Source organism: Diorhabda sublineata, chromosome 11 (assembly GCF_026230105.1).
Source record: "Diorhabda sublineata isolate icDioSubl1.1 chromosome 11, icDioSubl1.1, whole genome shotgun sequence".
Lineage (NCBI taxonomy): Eukaryota > Metazoa > Arthropoda > Insecta > Coleoptera > Chrysomelidae > Diorhabda > Diorhabda sublineata.
In genome coordinates, this window is record NC_079484.1 from 11278500 (window position 1) to 11296140 (window position 17641).

A 17641-nucleotide genomic window follows, 5' to 3' on the forward strand; every position below is an offset into this window, starting at 1 on the left:
TATTTTGGCTATGATGAGTGTATGTTAAAATTCTTTGACAAACATACAGTGAAATCAAATCCCTTTAGATACAAAAGGTATTTTTTTAAATACAAAATGTGGTTACTTAGTACTCGTGTACGTTGTTATATACCAGAGTACCAATTAAAAAAATATTACAAGCTTTTGTATGATAAATATGTGAATCTGAAAAAAATTGAACAAGGAAGAAATATTATTCATGTAGAACGTCTATCGTCTATAAATATGAGAATATATGGCCTTTTCAGATAAACTTCTATTTTACATGAGAGAGGTGAAATAATGTGCAGTTGTATGGAACGTATAATTGAAAAGTTTGATAGAAGTTAAGTATTTCTTTCTCCTTTTTGTCTGCATTTATGGGGTTTATTTCGGTAGCATCACTCTTTTTGATATCGATGTAAAATTCATTACACTTTAGGTGATACTATATCTCATGAGCTCCCTCTTTTTCTCCGGAGTAATAGATTCTGTGGTCTCCCATTTTCACTTCTCCTGCGTTGGGTCATCTTATTTCTGATACTCCTATGACCTCCGTTTGCATGTTCCTCATCTCCTGTATTCCATTGTTAATTTTTTCTGTTTTCGCATTTTAACTGCAGACTTTGATTCCACTTCTGCAGAGTGCCCGGTGCCGAAACGAGGAAAAAATATTATTATTATTATAGATATGAGCGTATATGGCCGTTTCACATAAACAGTGACGTCAATACTAAAACTTTAATTTTACATGTGAAATAATGTGCAGTTGTATGAAACGTATACTTAAAAAGGTTGGTAGAAGTCGAGTATTTCTTCCTTTTCTTTGTCTACATTTATGGCGTTTATTTGAAGTAACATCACTCTCTTTGATATCGTAACACATTTGGCCACTTTTGGTGATACTATAACGCCAACTTCGTATTCATGAACTCCCTCATTATCTTCAGATTAATAGATTCTGTGGTCTTCCATTTTCACTTTCATCTAATTTCTGTTTTTCCGATGATCTCCGTTTGCATGGTCCTCACCCTTGTATTGCATTATTCGTTTTTCCTGTTTTTGCAATTGTTTTCACATTTTAACTGCAGACTTTGATTCTACTACTGCACTTAAATTTGTTACCTCCTGGTAAATTTATTACTGCCCTCACTGGAGAAGAGGTTCACTGGACCTTATTCTTCAGGATCTTAATGAGGTATCGTGTCCTGTTTTTCTTTCTCCGCTGTTGACCACATTCCGCGACTTCTCCGTCTTCAGGAGCCGGTTCTCTAGCTCCAGAAAAAAAGAGTGCTCGGAACCGTTGGCCTTCAAAGGTGGATTCTTTATGCCGACAATCGTTAGATGGCCAGAGCCTCGTTGGTAAGAGCAGGGTGCAACACAGGCAGGTAAGGTTGATATTGATGAATTTTTCGTATCAACATCCCACTGTTCAATAACAGATTATGTATACAACTTTATTTTCCATAGCAGTTTTTACTGAATACACTGTTTTCACCACACCTACACCAAAACTCACAATTACACTGTCTGATGCGCGTTTCGATAACCAAGTTATCGTATTCAGTTTAGAAACGCGCGTTAGGCAGTGTAATTGTCAGTGTTGGTGTGAACAGTGTGTTCAGTATGAATATCACCAATGGTTTCATAAAAACTAACAAACATAGTAGTTTTTGTTCAAAAATCAGTAATTGATTTGCGAAATGAACATAAACTACTTTTTATACGTTCAAAAATGACAAAAGTCGAAAGAAAGATTAAGTTTGGTAAATAAATATCATGTATTTCCGAAGAAAACATTTTCTGCTTCTCCTGAAGCAAACTTTAGTTAATGAAAGTTGGTTAACGTTGCCTAATATTTAAAAAACATTCGTACCTTATGCTTACAGTACCATAATCATTCTTATAATGATATTAAGTGAACACTAACAGTTAGCATATAAACGTAAATTCAATTATTATACAGTTTCTCTCTCTCCCTTTCTTGATCTTAAGGTCATGTGAACTATAAATAACGTTCGATAAAAAACAATGTGCCATTAGTAGTATATTAATGCAACGTAAATAATCAGTACGGACGTCATTCAAGAATTGCTAAAATATTAATCATCAAATGAAAACAACACTGACACGAACATCTGTCTCTTTACATTACCTGCGTATTAAAAAATAATAATTGAGTTTTTTGCTTGAGACTACACTGTTTTTAATGATATCCATCGTTACGTAAATTCTATGAAATCATTGACATTCAAAAATGTTGTGAGATTTTATTAGCTAAGAAAACTAGATAATTGAAAGTAATATTCCTCAAACAATCTTCTAAATTAAAGAAAATTAATTCTGCGAAATAGTTGAAAAAAACTATGTTCTAAGTCAATCAAGTGAAGTTAATTAAAATGTACCGAGTGTCCTACATTTGAGGATATTATTAGAATCTCGAAAACGGTAAAATATACAATAACTAATAAATTGTGCTAAGGGATCGATAATTCAGATCAGATTTTTAATATTCTTTTTTGTTTTTAAGTTAATTGAAAAGGAATTTTGTTTGTATGTAGAGGAGTTAATTTTCAAAATTTTCAAATCAAGGTTTCTTCAATTTTAGTTTTCCAGAATGATTGAACCACTTACTTTGGATATCAGCAAAGATCATTTTCAACTCAAGGGAGGCGGGCAATCATATCAAATGAGAAAAAATTACTATTAAAAAATTATTTACAGAAACGAAAACAGAACGATACTCAACCTTAATGATGAGTAAATACAAGACCAAGGTCAAAACCAAGTTAGTTTCGGTTGTTATCTTGCGGTGTATTAAGTGGTCTTGGTCTTGCACAGTCCAGTTTTTATCTTAGTCTTGAACCAAGACTAAGGAGGCATTTTTTTAAAGAAATTTGTATCTGAATATGGATAGTTTTTCAAGTGTAATTGAACGATTGAGAAATGAGGAATGTTTTTTTCATCTATGAAATTTTTTCGGCCTCTCTGTTTCTCTTTTTACAGTAATATAGTATAGTAGTCAAAATTCCCAATTTAAGTAGTTTTTCTTGCTTTGGAGAATTTTTTTACAAGGTTCAAGTCAACTTCTTCAATTATATAAACTTTTGGGGTTATTTCTGAGTGTACAAATAGTAAATTTAAGGCGGGAAAGACATATTATTTTCATTATTTTAGACATTACATGGTACAACTGACATATGATAAATCAATTATTTCTATAAAATCGTTGTTCATACATTTCATAATGTAGCAAAATGTGGCGAGGGGGAGGAGTGTTTATAAGTTAACGTTTGGTCGTCTTTCCCCCCCTTCGTCCTCCTTCGACCACGTTCTTATTTTATTAGAACTTTGATGTACATAAACATGTGATATAAGCGATAAACTTTTTTGTTTACACTAATCCGACGATTACTGAGAATTAAGATATCATGATTTTACTACTAGAAATTCACATTCTTTCGCTTTTATTGAATATGAAACTCCATGGAACATGTTTCCCCACCTTCAATTATCTAATTCTACCTAATGAAATAGTTTCCAGGTGGTGAAAAATTTTGGAGCGATTTTTACCTGGAACCCCAATTCTAATTACCAAAAGTTCGAAGACGGGAACCTCTAATCAATCAACAACAAAACCTTTTTTTAGCCTTTAATTTTTGTTAATTGAAAAACAACAAAATTTTATACATCATGTGTGTGTAATGTGACAAGACAAGGACGAATTTAATAATTAAACAGTTTTTACAAATATTTTTTTTCAAATTGAAAAAGATGAATTCATTATTAGAAATTATGTTTTTTTATCAATTCATTATTAAAATAGCACTGCAACGTTTTCCGATCAAACATATTTTTTTCTATTATACTCGTAGTTTTCATGTTCCCAAACGCCCATATTCCTATTCTTTTTAACCATCTTCTGTAAAAAAACCCAAATCAGGATGATGCATTTATTTATCAATCTTTTCCAAACGTTTAATATTATAGTATTCACAAGTATTTAATGGAGGTTATTATTCACGAGGTAAAGTGAAACATGAATCTCCAAATGAATAATATAAATATTTCATACAATATATTATTGTTCATTTAAACATAGTACATAATTATCGAATTATAATAATCGTATAATATCTCTATAATAATCTATGTATTAGTTTAGGAAATTTTGGATATCTAATGTTACGAGTGGATGGATTTTTTCTAATCCTATCTGCCAGTTCAAAATTCATATACCATATTATATGCTTTCCTTCTTTTTTACGGCATTAAAAGTAATGAGACAGGCGGCTCTTTATCGAGTTTTCTGAGGAGGAATGTGTTGCACAATATCGTCCCACAAAGAAAACATCGAGTCGATTCGCTCTGGCCATTTCCAATAATTAAAGGACTTCTGCATTGCATTTACAACCGCTTCATCTGTGGCGACTTCTGATATTTTTCCTGGAAAAAATTTTGGCATCATAAACTACAATAACAATTTCCCTACTGAAAGGAAATCTAGAGAGATGTAAGACTCATCAGAATCTTGTAGAGAAAAATCTTGTGATGTGGAGGATCAAAGTCTGTTAGAACTTTACCACTCTATTTTTGTAAACAGATGATCAGAATCGTATTCACATTGTCAGTTGTTTGTCAACACATTACAAACAATTACACAGTTTAGTTAAAAGTACGGCGAGTTTGAATTTTAAAGGTTTGTTCGAGGTACCACGGTGTTTGAGGTACAACAGGTTTCTGTGCGTTTTTAAGAAAATAAAAAATTTTATTTAGTTCGGGCCGAATTTCCTTCATTGATGTTAATTTTAGTTGGCAAAAGAAATTTGATTTCAAGTTGATTTGTAATAACATAGATAATAACCATTCAGCTTCTATAATAACGGATACCTAGTGTCTCTATAATCTATTTTTCTTTTGTCTATTATTTACTATTGAGCTGGAGATGTGGAACAAAGCTATTAGGTTTATAAAGCTAAATTTACAAAACAATTATAAACCGGGTAATAGGTATATTTAAAGTGTATTAATTCCTAACAATAACATACAAGTCATGAAAATTAATGAAGTTCAATACTTTTCAAACGACTGAATACAGTAATTCAACAGCACGCAGTTTATTATCGAGATCTATTCAATATGTAATTTTCTTCATAGCTGGGCATCCCATGAGACTACCATAATAGTAGTTTTGCTTCAGTATCGTAGTGGTAGTGATGCAATAATCTTAGATGGGCGTTCTTGTAATGTGATGGCTTTATTTAACTTGGTAGAGGAATATTATAATAACTATCTTCGATTATCTTTTTGTTTATATCATTTAACTAAGTGCCAATGTTTTTTATTAGAAGTAGACCATAAGGTACGTGAAAAATATTCCTATGAAATATTTTTTTAAAAAAAGAGACAAATTATGAAGAATACAATTATTCAATATAAAGGCAAATATTAGATATATACGATGAAATATAAGTTAGAAGTTGATTAAAAATAATCCTTCTTATAGAAGTAAATCTTATACAACCTACACTAGATTCGCAGAATATGGGATACTTTTCGTCATTAATATTACGTTAAGACACAAATTTAACAAACTTCTGGTTTCCCAACTACATATGTCAACAAAATAAATTACAAAACAATAAAAGACAAACTCTGGTGTATCAGTCAATACTGTATTAACGATTGTTTCTTGTTGTTTCCAACAAATCTTATCTTGTAGAAGCTTTGTCATCTTCGTCAACTCTCCTTTGGTTTTATGTGCTGAAATTATGCATTGGAACTGTTGCTACACAAGAAAAATATGAATCATCAAGAACTACCTTTTGGTATGCTTCGGGACTTACTTAAAGTTGCATCTAATTTAACACAAAAATTTGAAAATCCGAGAAATATAGGTACGACTATTATCTGAACTACCACAATCATCATATCCGCTAATAGCCGTACAAAATCTAGTCAACACATTTTGACAATGTATACCTATTTTTCGACACATTTTTGTTGTGCCTCTGTATTTTCAATATAATTGATGAAGATAACTTCTGGAGTTGACGTGTCTTTTTGTCCTCAATCTTAAGTGCTCTAGATCGGTCAAATGAATTGTTTTGGTTATAACCACAAATGCATTTATTTTTGGCATATTCTTTAGTAAATTTTCTTGTATAGCTTTTTCTCCTACTTGCACCAATTTTTTCTGTAATAATATTTAGTAATGATCGTACTAAATTCTAAATTTTTTCGTATCAATATTTGAGGAATATACAAAATATGTATTTACTGCACTCTATTATAGTATATTGTTATTCAGTTAATTTTTTACACCACTGCAGGGTTTATGCACTAGCCGCCTCTTCATCAATATTCTGCAAATAGTTATGATGTTCATTTTATAGATCTAATTAAATTCATATTTTATTTTCAATTAATAAAACAAATTCTTTAGTTTGATATTGTATATATTTTATCGAAGATAAAATATTCGAAAAATTGTATCAAAAAATTACAATTTGCATACAACAATACAAATAAATCAACATAACAATTTTTAACAACATTACGGATCATATTTTCTTTTCGTTTGTGATTAATGTCCTTTTTTGAAGCTCCAGTCCTTGTGGTGTCCATGTCCTCCCTTTTTACCATAATGGTGTCCATGATGGTAATGGTCGTCGTGTCCACCAGCTTTCTTGTGTCCAGAAGATTCGTGGTAATGGGATCCCTTATTATGACCGCCTTTTTTACCGTAGTGGTCTTCATGATGGCCTCCCTTGTGGTGTCCTCCTTTCTCGTGGCCTCCCTTTTTGTATCCATCTTCATGGTGATGTCCTCCGTGTTGTTCGTGATGACCAGAATCATGATCTTCATCAAAGAAATGTTTTTCTTTATTGAATTCGTCCAAATTATGCTCGTGGTGTCCACCTTTAGTGTGATGACCTTTTTTGTAGGATCCTTTTTCGCCGTACGAATGGCCTTTGTCTCCTTTTTCTCCTTTATGATGTTCTCCATAGTATCCGTCGTCGTGATGGTGATGTTTATCGTGCCCACCATGTTCTTCGTAATGTTTATGGTGACCTCCTTTGTCGTGATGTCCTTTGGATCCTTTTTCGTGATGGTGGTGACCTTTGTAACCTTTACCGCCCTTCTCTCCATGACTACCGTGGTGGTCGGAATGGTGTTCGTGGCCGCCTCCTTCAGACCAGTGGTGTCCACCATGTCCACCATGTCCACCATGTCCTCCATGCCCACCATGTCCACCATGTCCAGAAGCTGCGGTTTCTAAATCACTAACTTCACTTTTGTCTCGATTAATTTCTCGAGATTGGATTGAAGTTATACCCACGAGAGCTACTAAAGCGAGAACAAAGAACCCTTTGTAAGTATTCATGATGTTCTGAATACTTAGACGACTTGATGGATACTGTTTTGGTTGAAGTGATAACGGCTTTTATATGATTGTTGTTAAAGCGTTAGTGAAATGATTAACAAATTGTCTATTGCATTTGCGGTGAGCCTTTCACTATTAACAATTTTATTTTATAATGTAATGATGTTAAACTGTTAACTTTGACCATAGTAACATCTAATTGCCAATATTTCTCATCACGCCATTTCAATTTCTGCTTCATAAAATTTGTTACTATGTTAGATTTGAATTTGTTATTTGATACATGAATAATAAGCCCCGATTAAAAACTTGAATACTTTATTTTATAATATTCGAATCATCAATAATATAAAGTTTATTTTTTTACTCCGCGGTATTTTACTTTGAAAAAAGCGAGTTATCTATTTTTTATTAGGTTAAAATCTAATATATCCAAGTAGCTTTGGAAGTATCAGTTATACAAATAATACGGGGTTCTCAAGCTGTAGCGCGTGTAACTAAAAATGTTAACAACAATTTTTTATACATCAATAACTGGAGATTAACTGCTGGACCACAAGTTTCATTTAAAAATTAGATTATACCGAATCAATATATAATTTTTTCTAACTCAAGAGGTTCATATTAACCCAATACCCAATATTTATTGCAGGATTTTCCCGTTTCACGAAATGACAATAAATGAAATAAAAAGAGATCACTCCAGTGGAACAAAAAAGATAAAATTATGTACCCTTGAAAAATTATGTTCTTGACGCTTTTTTCTCTTTATTGGCCCTGTTTCTAAAGGTCTATGGCAAGAAAATAATAAATCTTGAACAAGCTAATTTTTTAATGAGTAATATTTTGAATAGATTGACCGAAATAGAAATAAATATGTCCACAGATATAGCAAAAAGTGGGAGGTAATTAATGTTTTTAAAAAATAAATAATTGTAGATGTACATATAATTGCTAGTTAGATTTAATAATATGCTTAAAGTATTACTATCTTTATCAAATGAAATGATAATGAAAGAAGAGATTTCTGTTGATCAATATGAAGAATTTATTGTTTTTAAAACATATTGAAATCTAAAATCAGTAGAATGACAGAGTGTAAAAACTGGAATGGTCTTGATCTACGGATGATTTTTATGTTTCGAGCCAGAGTACTCAATATAAAATCTAAATATAAAATCCAGAGTACTCCGTATAAAATCTGAACAAATCTGTAAAATCTGACCAAAACTTTTTTTTTCTTTATTTTTATTTCATCAACGAAAATTACATAACATTGCTGAAAAAACTAACGGTTCTATAACAACGGATAGTTTATAGAAATAGGTTGTTATTAAGGTGATTAAATGCTAATTCTTGGAAATGAAAGTTAAGTAACACTACCAGTCAGAGTTATTGCCCTGAATTATTATATTATTCATGCGACAACATTCAGGAGGTGATTGCTCGTATGAAATTTAGATGGGTATTTCCTATAACAAAATTTCCTTAGCCCACCCCTTTCCAAGATATCACCCTTAAAAGATGGTGACTAAAACTGATTATATATTTTTTTCATAAATTTCAGTAATGCCAGAAACTTCTGTTATTTTCATAAACTCGCAAAGGAAGGGTCTTTTTTCAATATTTATATTAATTAATATTTATATATTTATAGTGTTTACCTAATGTTGTTGAAAGTTACCAACGTTGAAATGTCCGACATACAATTAGGAGTAGTATAGCAAATAGTAATTCTGGTTAAGCTAGACGTCTTAATGCTGAAAAATATCCGCAACAATGACGCTTCGTCATTCTTTATTTGCACGAATTAATAACTGCATAACTGGAATGTTAAGAAGAAATTCAACCAACACTAGTCGTTTCCAGATGGTTAGAAATGTAATTGCAAAACTAGCAATTTCAGATGAAATTAATGTACACCCAGAACAGTTGCAAATATCATCTATGTGGCGAGTTTTAAAAGATCAACATTTATATTTTTACCACATCCCACAGGTTCATTTTATTTTACCTGGAGGTTTTCCTCGATGAATTAGATTTTTTAAACGGTTAACACACGGAATGCAACAAAATCCTCAAGTTTTAAAGAATATATTGTTTAGGGGCGAGGCACTTTTATCAAGAGTAAATAAATTTTCACAATAATCACGAAAGGGCAGATGAGAATTCCCATGAGATTATAGAGCTTGATTATAGAGTATTGTAGAAGATAACTTAATTGGGCCACATTTTCTGACTCGTCAATTAAATAGAATTTCTTTTACTAGTTTTTTCAAAAATGATCTACCTGAAATGCTTGAAGAAATCGCACTTAATATCAGATAAAATGTGTTGTTCAAGCACGATGGTGCTTCAGTACACTTCACTCGGACTGCTAGGCAACATTTAGATGTAACTTAAATGATTAGTTTACACGACGCCCATAATTGATAAAAAAGAGTTATTCAAATAGCGTGTGACACCATAAGAAATATACCTCAAATCTTTGAACGTGTAAGACAATCCATGGCAAGGCTAGTAGTTTCATGTATTTTGGATAGTGGTGGTTAGTTCCAACATTTAATGTCAATCGTACATTTTCTATATTTACTATTTTCCACTCAATTTATTAAAATGAATTATGAATTACAGTGTTTCTCTGCAGCTATTGGTATCGGAGAAAAATTTAACAAAAAAAATATTTTTAAATAAAAGGTATAATTTTATTTTATAAACTATTGAAAAAACTTTTCAATATGAAATAAAAGGGTTCCTAATTTCAACCCGTATAATGTAAAAAATACCCGTGACCGATTTCAGAATTTTAAGTTTCCACTTTTACTGAAATTTTATAAAAAAATTGAAACTTACCTCCTGAATTTTGTCCCATGAATTTAGAAACACTCTGTATTTCGTGGGTGAGTGCGACAAGTTAAAACTTGGGAGTGCTGGTTGATTTGTTTATTATTTTTTAATCGTGAATGACTTCTTTGGTGTTTGTGATTGTAGTTTCGCCCAGTTAGCCCTCTGAGTTTCGTCCAGTTAGCCATATCAGACTCAAAAACATTATACGTTTTGCTCCAAGACATCTGGTTGTGAAGTTCGTTCACGAATTGTTTTCGTTCTCGCTAATTCAGTTTTAAAAAGGAAGAAACCAAGGAACGGAAACAGTTGTAATTCGTGAATTTATAGCAAGTCTATATAATTTAAGCAAAAGTAACCGTACCATTGCCGCCGAATTAAAAATACCTCGAAGTATTAAGGACCACAACATGAGAAAATATATAAAACCACATCCGCTAAGTATAATCGTATTTTATAAATCAGTCGATCGACGATTCACGGTCCCAGAGATAGCAGGTCAGATCAATGAATCTTGGCATCTGACTTTGAATACTTCTACAGTGAAAAGGAGATTAAGAGAAGCTGGTCTTTTTGGAATAGTGGCAGTGAAGAAACCTCTATTAAAACGTCCATATAAAATTAAGAGATTACAGTGGGCTAAAGAACATAAAAATTGGACTCAAAGGGGGACGGCAGAGAGTTTTATGAAGTGATGATTCAAAGTTTGAGGCTTTCGAGTCTAAGAAAAAGGGTATTTGTGGTTAGGTCAAAGGAAGAACAAATATTAACATTATTTGCTGTCACTCACACCCTTTTCTATTATTTGTTTCATACAACAGCAAATGTTATTTTACTCTCCTGTAAAATTGTTTTCGCATTTAAGTGACGGTTCTTCCCGGCAATGGATAACTAAAATGAATATTAAAAGGTGGAGAAGGTCGAAAATAAAGAAGAAGGCTAATGAAAAAATAGTCGGAGAAGGTTAGAAGAGATTCCAGAACTGTGGGAGTGAGGATTTGGCAAAATGAGGTTAAAAATACAGCAAACGAAAAGAAAGAGACAGAGATATCGAAGCCTGTAGGAAGGAATATAATATAATATTTTATGATTCTGTATTTGAGTTTTATTACGAAATCTATTTTTCCGCCAAAATGAATGTGTGATTTCTAGATACATCGAAAATATTTCGTGAAAAACAACATTTCAAGAGAAATAAAAAGTGCAACTACTAAAAATTAATTATCTTTGTGGTTGAACTAGCATACCAAAGATTATGTAGTATACCATTTAATGTAATTATATTGCAAGTCATTTATTTTCTTAATAATATACAGATTGTATCTCTGAAATGAAGTAACTTAGTAGTGTTTCTTATTTAAGGTACCTTTTAGATCTTTTCTCGAGAAGCACATAGTTGAAATAGATGAACAATTTCATATGTTAATATTGTATGGTGTTGTAAGTACTTCTGATATATTATTTTCAAATCTTGACGGGTGAAGAACATATCTGGTGAAACAAAGTTGTCTAAGTACTTGAGTAGATATCTGGTATACAATGAATTCCCTGTATTGGAGTCTGGATTCGAGCAGTCATTCCCACGATTGGCTAGCATCGAAGTAAGAATTAATGGCGGCTCCAATAAGAGAAGCGCGCGAAATAGTATTCTGCTCAAATTTTCTAACAATATTATTGACTATTAGGATATATATTCAGATTATAGAAGTTTTATGAATGAATAACATAAATAATAAAATTACAAAAAGAGACGAGTCAAATGATAGTGTTTAAGTAAAATACAACGAAAGCAAATCTGATATGTTCTGTTTACATTTGCGAGACCAAATGATAGGAAAGACCGACGCCGTGGGCAAGCAAGCAAGGAGTTGTCTCTCTTACGCATGGGCGTTATAGCTCATGCCCAGACTTATCAATATGGGGACTTTAGTATACAACCAACTGCTAAAGAATAGAAGTTAGACTGGTACGTGCATTACAGGTGACAAAAATGTATGAAAAAAATAAGAATATATATAAGTGAGTCTGTATTGATTTGATGATTATAAACTTATGATTGACTGATACTATAATTATATATAAAAGGTTCTACATTAGTAATAAAATTGGATATGTGAAAACGGTGGAAGTATAGACTTAAAAAATATATGTTTCTTTATAATTTAAATTAAGTTGATATTTTGGCTTGAATCTCATAAATAATTATTCATTCAAATTGTGCAAAAAGTGTACTTTTCTGGAATTCAGCTTGTTATAATAAAAAATAGTTTTTATGCAAGTTTTTAACCTTAATTGTATAACATCACTCAATAAGTGGTGTGACTGACACGCAGGTGAAATCCATATGACATTTATGAAGTACAAACTTTCAAAAGACTATGAGTGAAATTTCATGACATGTCGATTAGTCAGAAAAAAGTGACAATCATTTAAGTGAAGCTATTTTTGTTATTTTCAAAACAATGGATGCAAAACAATTTCATGTGTTTATTAATCATTGCTTCTTGCTGAAAAAAATACTGTACAAGTTCAGCAATGGATTCAAACGTATTATCCGGACTCTGCTCGAAAACACCATTTGTTATTGGTATGCTGAATTTAAACGTGATCGAACAGACACTGATGATGGTAAACGTTTTGGTCGTACATATGAGGTGGCTACTCCAGAAACATAAAAAAGTCCCCGAATTGGTTATATTATCTAATCGTAAAGTAAAAATTGTGTGAGATAGCTGAGGCCGTGAAGATATCAGAAGGCAATGTTTTTACAATTATGCATGAACATTTGACCAGGCGAAAGTTTTTTTTAAAGTGGGTGCCGTTTTCACTCATAGCATATCAAAAACAACAACGTGTTGATGATTCAGAGCAATGTTTAGCCATGTTTATACGTAATGGATGAAACATGGATCCATCACTTCGGATTGGACTACAGCCGGTGAGCCATGTCCGAAGGTACAACAGTTAGCTGGGAAGGTTATGGCTTCAGTATTTTGGAATGCCTATGGAATATTATATATCGACTATTTCCACAAGGGAGATCAAGAGCGAATACTATATAGAGTTGTTAGATCGTTTGAATGTGTAAATCAAGAAAAAACAGCCTCATATGTTGAAGAAAAAACCACTGTCTCGCCAAGAAAATGCAAGGATTCACAAGTTGATGGCAACGATGGTTAAATTGAACGAATTACACTTCGAATTGCTTCATCAGCCACCGGATTGTCCAGATCTGGCCACCAGTAACTACTGGCATATCGCTGATCTCAAAAAAAATGAAGAAGATGGAATGGAGTCTTCTTAATTATATTACAGACGGATTCTACACTTTCTACCCAGTTTTCCGATAGGATCTACAAGAATTTTCTAAGAAACTTTGCATAGGTTTTTCGAGGATTTTTTGTAATTAGTTACATCTTTGGCAGGTAACTTTTAGGGTAATTTTATGTTCATCGCACTTCTTAGAAAAATTTCCCAATCCTCCAAACGTCAATTTTGAAATAGCTATGTAATCGTAGATTCTTTGCAATCAGCAAATCATTATTTTTTCTCTTATATAACAGAAACATAGTTGAATTTGAAAAGTACTTTATTACCATCAAAGCTTTCTCCAATGACAATGAAGTATAATTTGTGACATTGAAGCACAATTATTGTCAGGAAACTGTAGAACTTTTTTGACCAAATTGTTTTTAATAATTTCATTGTAAATAACAGTAAGTTGGAATTTTTGAACCGTTGGTGATATTCATATTGAACACCCTAATTTCACTGCCACTACACCAACACTCACGATTACACTGTCTGACGCGCGTTTCGATAACCAAATTAGTAAGTAAGCTTACCTTCAGTCTCTGAAGACGATAACATAGTTATAAAGTATAATTGTGACTGTTGGTGTAGTGGTAGAGTAGTTTGTTCAATATTCAAACGACAGTATATCAACATGAACTGAAGTGTAATAGAAATCGACAGCTTCAAACAAATTTAGAACTAGTACTGACTGAATCGTACTGACTTTACTGACTACTCAATAAATCAAATGCGTTGCCTTCGCTGGTCTAGGTACAAAGTTTTTTCAATACATTATTGAGTGGATAATGGTAATTCATTTTTATGGTAGGGATTTAATTTCAATCCGTGCAAGTCTCATGTCAACTGAAGTGGTATTTCTGTTCAGTGGTGTTGACATTTCACAATGAAAAGATTTATCCCGACACAGCGTTCACGATTTGTTCATCTTTATTACAAACATAAGCTTTCTACGGGAAATGTATATCGGAGGCATAGAACAACTATTGGTCCACATAATCGGCCTACCAAACGTACAATTCGTTCAAGTCAGTAAGGTTGAGACCTAATTTTCATTATTGGATAATACTGGACCTAATAGACAACATCCAGCATGCAGTGGAGGAAATATAGAAGTGGTAGGTTGTCATATTCAACCACTTGGCGTATACTCTTCCATAAAAAGTATACAAAATTTAAATGATACAAGAACTGAAGCAGACGGACCTTCCGACTCGTTTCCTTTTGAGTCGTTTAGCTCTTGACAAGCTGGCATAAGATCCGCTGTTTTCGTCAAAATTTGTTTCCACCTATGAGGCCCACTTTTGGCTTAATGGGTTTGTTAATAAATGAAATACCCGTATTTGGGATGATGAATAACCCGAAGAAGTTCAAGAATTACTATCAAATCCTAACAAAACAACTATTTGATGGGATTTATACTCCAGTGGAATAACGGCTCCAAATTTTATCAAAACAGAGACCGGCCGGAATGTTACAGTGAATGGTAACCATTATTGATTCTAGCTGCTGGTGAATTATAGCATTTAAAAATCTCATAAATGAGCGAACCTCACTGCCGGGGGGATTACTCATTAAAATGGTGATAAACGAAGTAGTTTAACCATACAACCGACATAGACGTGAATATAAGGGTAGTGAATAACCTGCAAAGGGTGATCTTAAACTGACATTACTTAATAGGTGCGCAGATATGATTAGCAATCGTTTTTCATTTTGAATAAAACTTTAAAAGTTGATTATAGAAAATATAACGATTTTACAACAGTGACATATCATAAATCTGTAAAAACTATCGAAGAAGAAGAAGAAACTACTGTCAATGGACTTTTAGACAAACCAAATTTCAGTTTGCACCGATTATGTCCGAGTCCCAATTGTCTGGCATTAAAAAATTAAGAAGGTAAAAGTACATCCGTTTCAATGTACTTCTTTTCAGAAATTATTTCTCTCCTATAATTTCCCTACATTTAGTGAACTACTTCGACGAAAACATAATATTGTAGCGTTATTTTGAATTATCTATATTTACTAACATAAAGTAGTAGTAGTACCATGTATGCAGCATTGGGTAGAAGCTACCCATTTCTGGTGGTGGTACAGCGTACACTAAAACCATACTTTTTAGAATTGATAGGCGTATTCTTTGACAACATGTGAACACAAACTCTTTCACTGATTCCTCTTACGACGCTTACGTGCTTTCTCAATTCTTGATCTGATTTCGAGTTTTGGCCCGCATTGCTGGTTGACGAGCGTGCCCATGTATCTTAAAGATGACACTTGTTCAATGATCTCTCCATGAAGTCTTAGGGTGGCGTTTCTTTGTATTTTTGGGAATACAAATAGTTTGATCTTATTCATATAAAGGCTAAATTGCTCGCTACACGGTATCATCTGCGTAACGAAGATTGTTTATAATGTTTCCATTGATCTTTATGCCTGCAGTTGTATTCTCGAGGGTTTCGCTGAATACTACCTTAAAGTAGAGGTTAAACACGTTAAACATTCTTATCGCACGCCTCTCCTTATTGCTACCTCTTCTGATGTGGACCCTTCGATTTTGACTGTTTGGTGCCAGTAAAGTCCGGTTGTGATCTTTAAATCTTGTGTCCCGGTTGATTTTAGGATGTTGATAATTTTTTGGTGTGACACACAGTCAAAAGCTTTTTTTTCGATCAAATTATTTATCAAGTGCATGTCACAATTGGTATGACATTACCACTTCATTTAATGGCGATATGAAATCACCATTGTGAAAGAAACTACACCGACTGACGAAATTTTCACAAGAAATAAGCATTTCTTAACAATGAATTATTTCGCTAACGAATACCGTTTCAGTTAGCAGTAGAATTTTTTATTGGAAAAACTGTCATTTATTGGATTCTCAAAATGCACATGATAAGAGAGGAAGAGTTTAAGGATAGCATTTGGTGTGCGATGCAATATAGAACTACCAAATAAATCGAATCCCTTTTTTCTACGAGAATATTCAAATCCCAATAAATTCTACCTCCAAAAACAAAAGGAAATGCAGAAACATCGTTCTACATAATTGGATGGAACCTATAAAACGACGCATGGACACCGAATCTTCACTCTGCTGGGAGCTATATAACGATAATAATGATGATAAGAAATTTTTATACACCCACTCGGTTAACTGAATGAATATTATTTCATATACATCCTAGAATGTATATGAAATCCACCAATCAGCATCTGCATTTAGTACCCCTTCGCTTAGCCGCAAAAGAGACGTATAACACATTATTACCTCAAAAATTAAAAAAAAGTTAATATGAATTCTGTTATAAAAAATTCATGGACTTTGATAAACATATTCAATGTTAAATATTGAAAGTTATATTGACATTATAAGATACACTAAGTTGCGTTCTTTTCTTTAATTACAATCTACTGGATGTAAGACTAAAGAATCAAAAATTTTAACTCTGAGCAAAAGTTTTTTTAGAACCACCGGATCAAGAATATTTATTTACAAAAGTAAGTTTAAAAAATAATAATCCATACATCATTTATCATTTAAATGTAGTACGTGTTTACATAATGCTGTTGTCACCTTATTAATGTTTCAATAAATTTGTGGTAAATCAGTTTATTAACGTACGTGGTTCGAAATCAACCGCGGTAATGGAAACGTATATAGAACATTCTTTAAGTAAAAAAACAGACACCGTTAATACTATTGTAAGGTCAGTTGACAAAAAACACGAAACTATGTCATCAACATCGATGCAAAATAGTCACCAAAATTTATCTACTTGTAATAGTATCGAAGAAAATATCTAAAAAAGAAACCGTAACATATACAAATTGTACATTTAACTATTGTACGTTTATCACAAAGAAACAGTGAAAATATAAGATTGAATTGGTAAAGTTATAAATAAAATTGTTAACACTTTTCATTTATATTAGTTTAATAAAATGTTTATTTTCTAGATTTTTTCTTAATTGGATCGTAGAAAAAATATACTGTTCGACTCGCGTCAATTGTACATATCGCACTCGAACGATTGAGCACTCCACCTACGCCATTGTGCTCAGAATTCATCCTCGTGCGATATGAAC

General features: G+C 32.4%; 2 protein-coding genes across 5 annotated transcripts in view; one reads left to right on the plus strand and one right to left on the minus strand.

Moving 5' to 3' along the window:
• LOC130450481 (uncharacterized) overlaps positions 1 to 17641 on the plus strand; it is a 247827-nt gene that overhangs the window by 140464 nt on the left and 89722 nt on the right. The window lies entirely within an intron of this gene.
• LOC130450482 (uncharacterized) lies at positions 6453 to 7501 on the minus strand. Its single transcript, XM_056788882.1, has one exon. The coding sequence runs from the start codon at positions 7385 to 7387 to the stop codon at positions 6587 to 6589; it is 801 nt and encodes a 266-aa protein (XP_056644860.1). The 5' UTR covers positions 7388 to 7501; the 3' UTR covers positions 6453 to 6586.

Excerpts from the sequence above, each read along its gene's own strand:
- LOC130450482 (XM_056788882.1), bottom strand. The coding sequence starts at position 7,387 with ATGAATACTTACAAAGGGTTCTTTGTTCTCGCTTTAGTAGCTCTCGTG.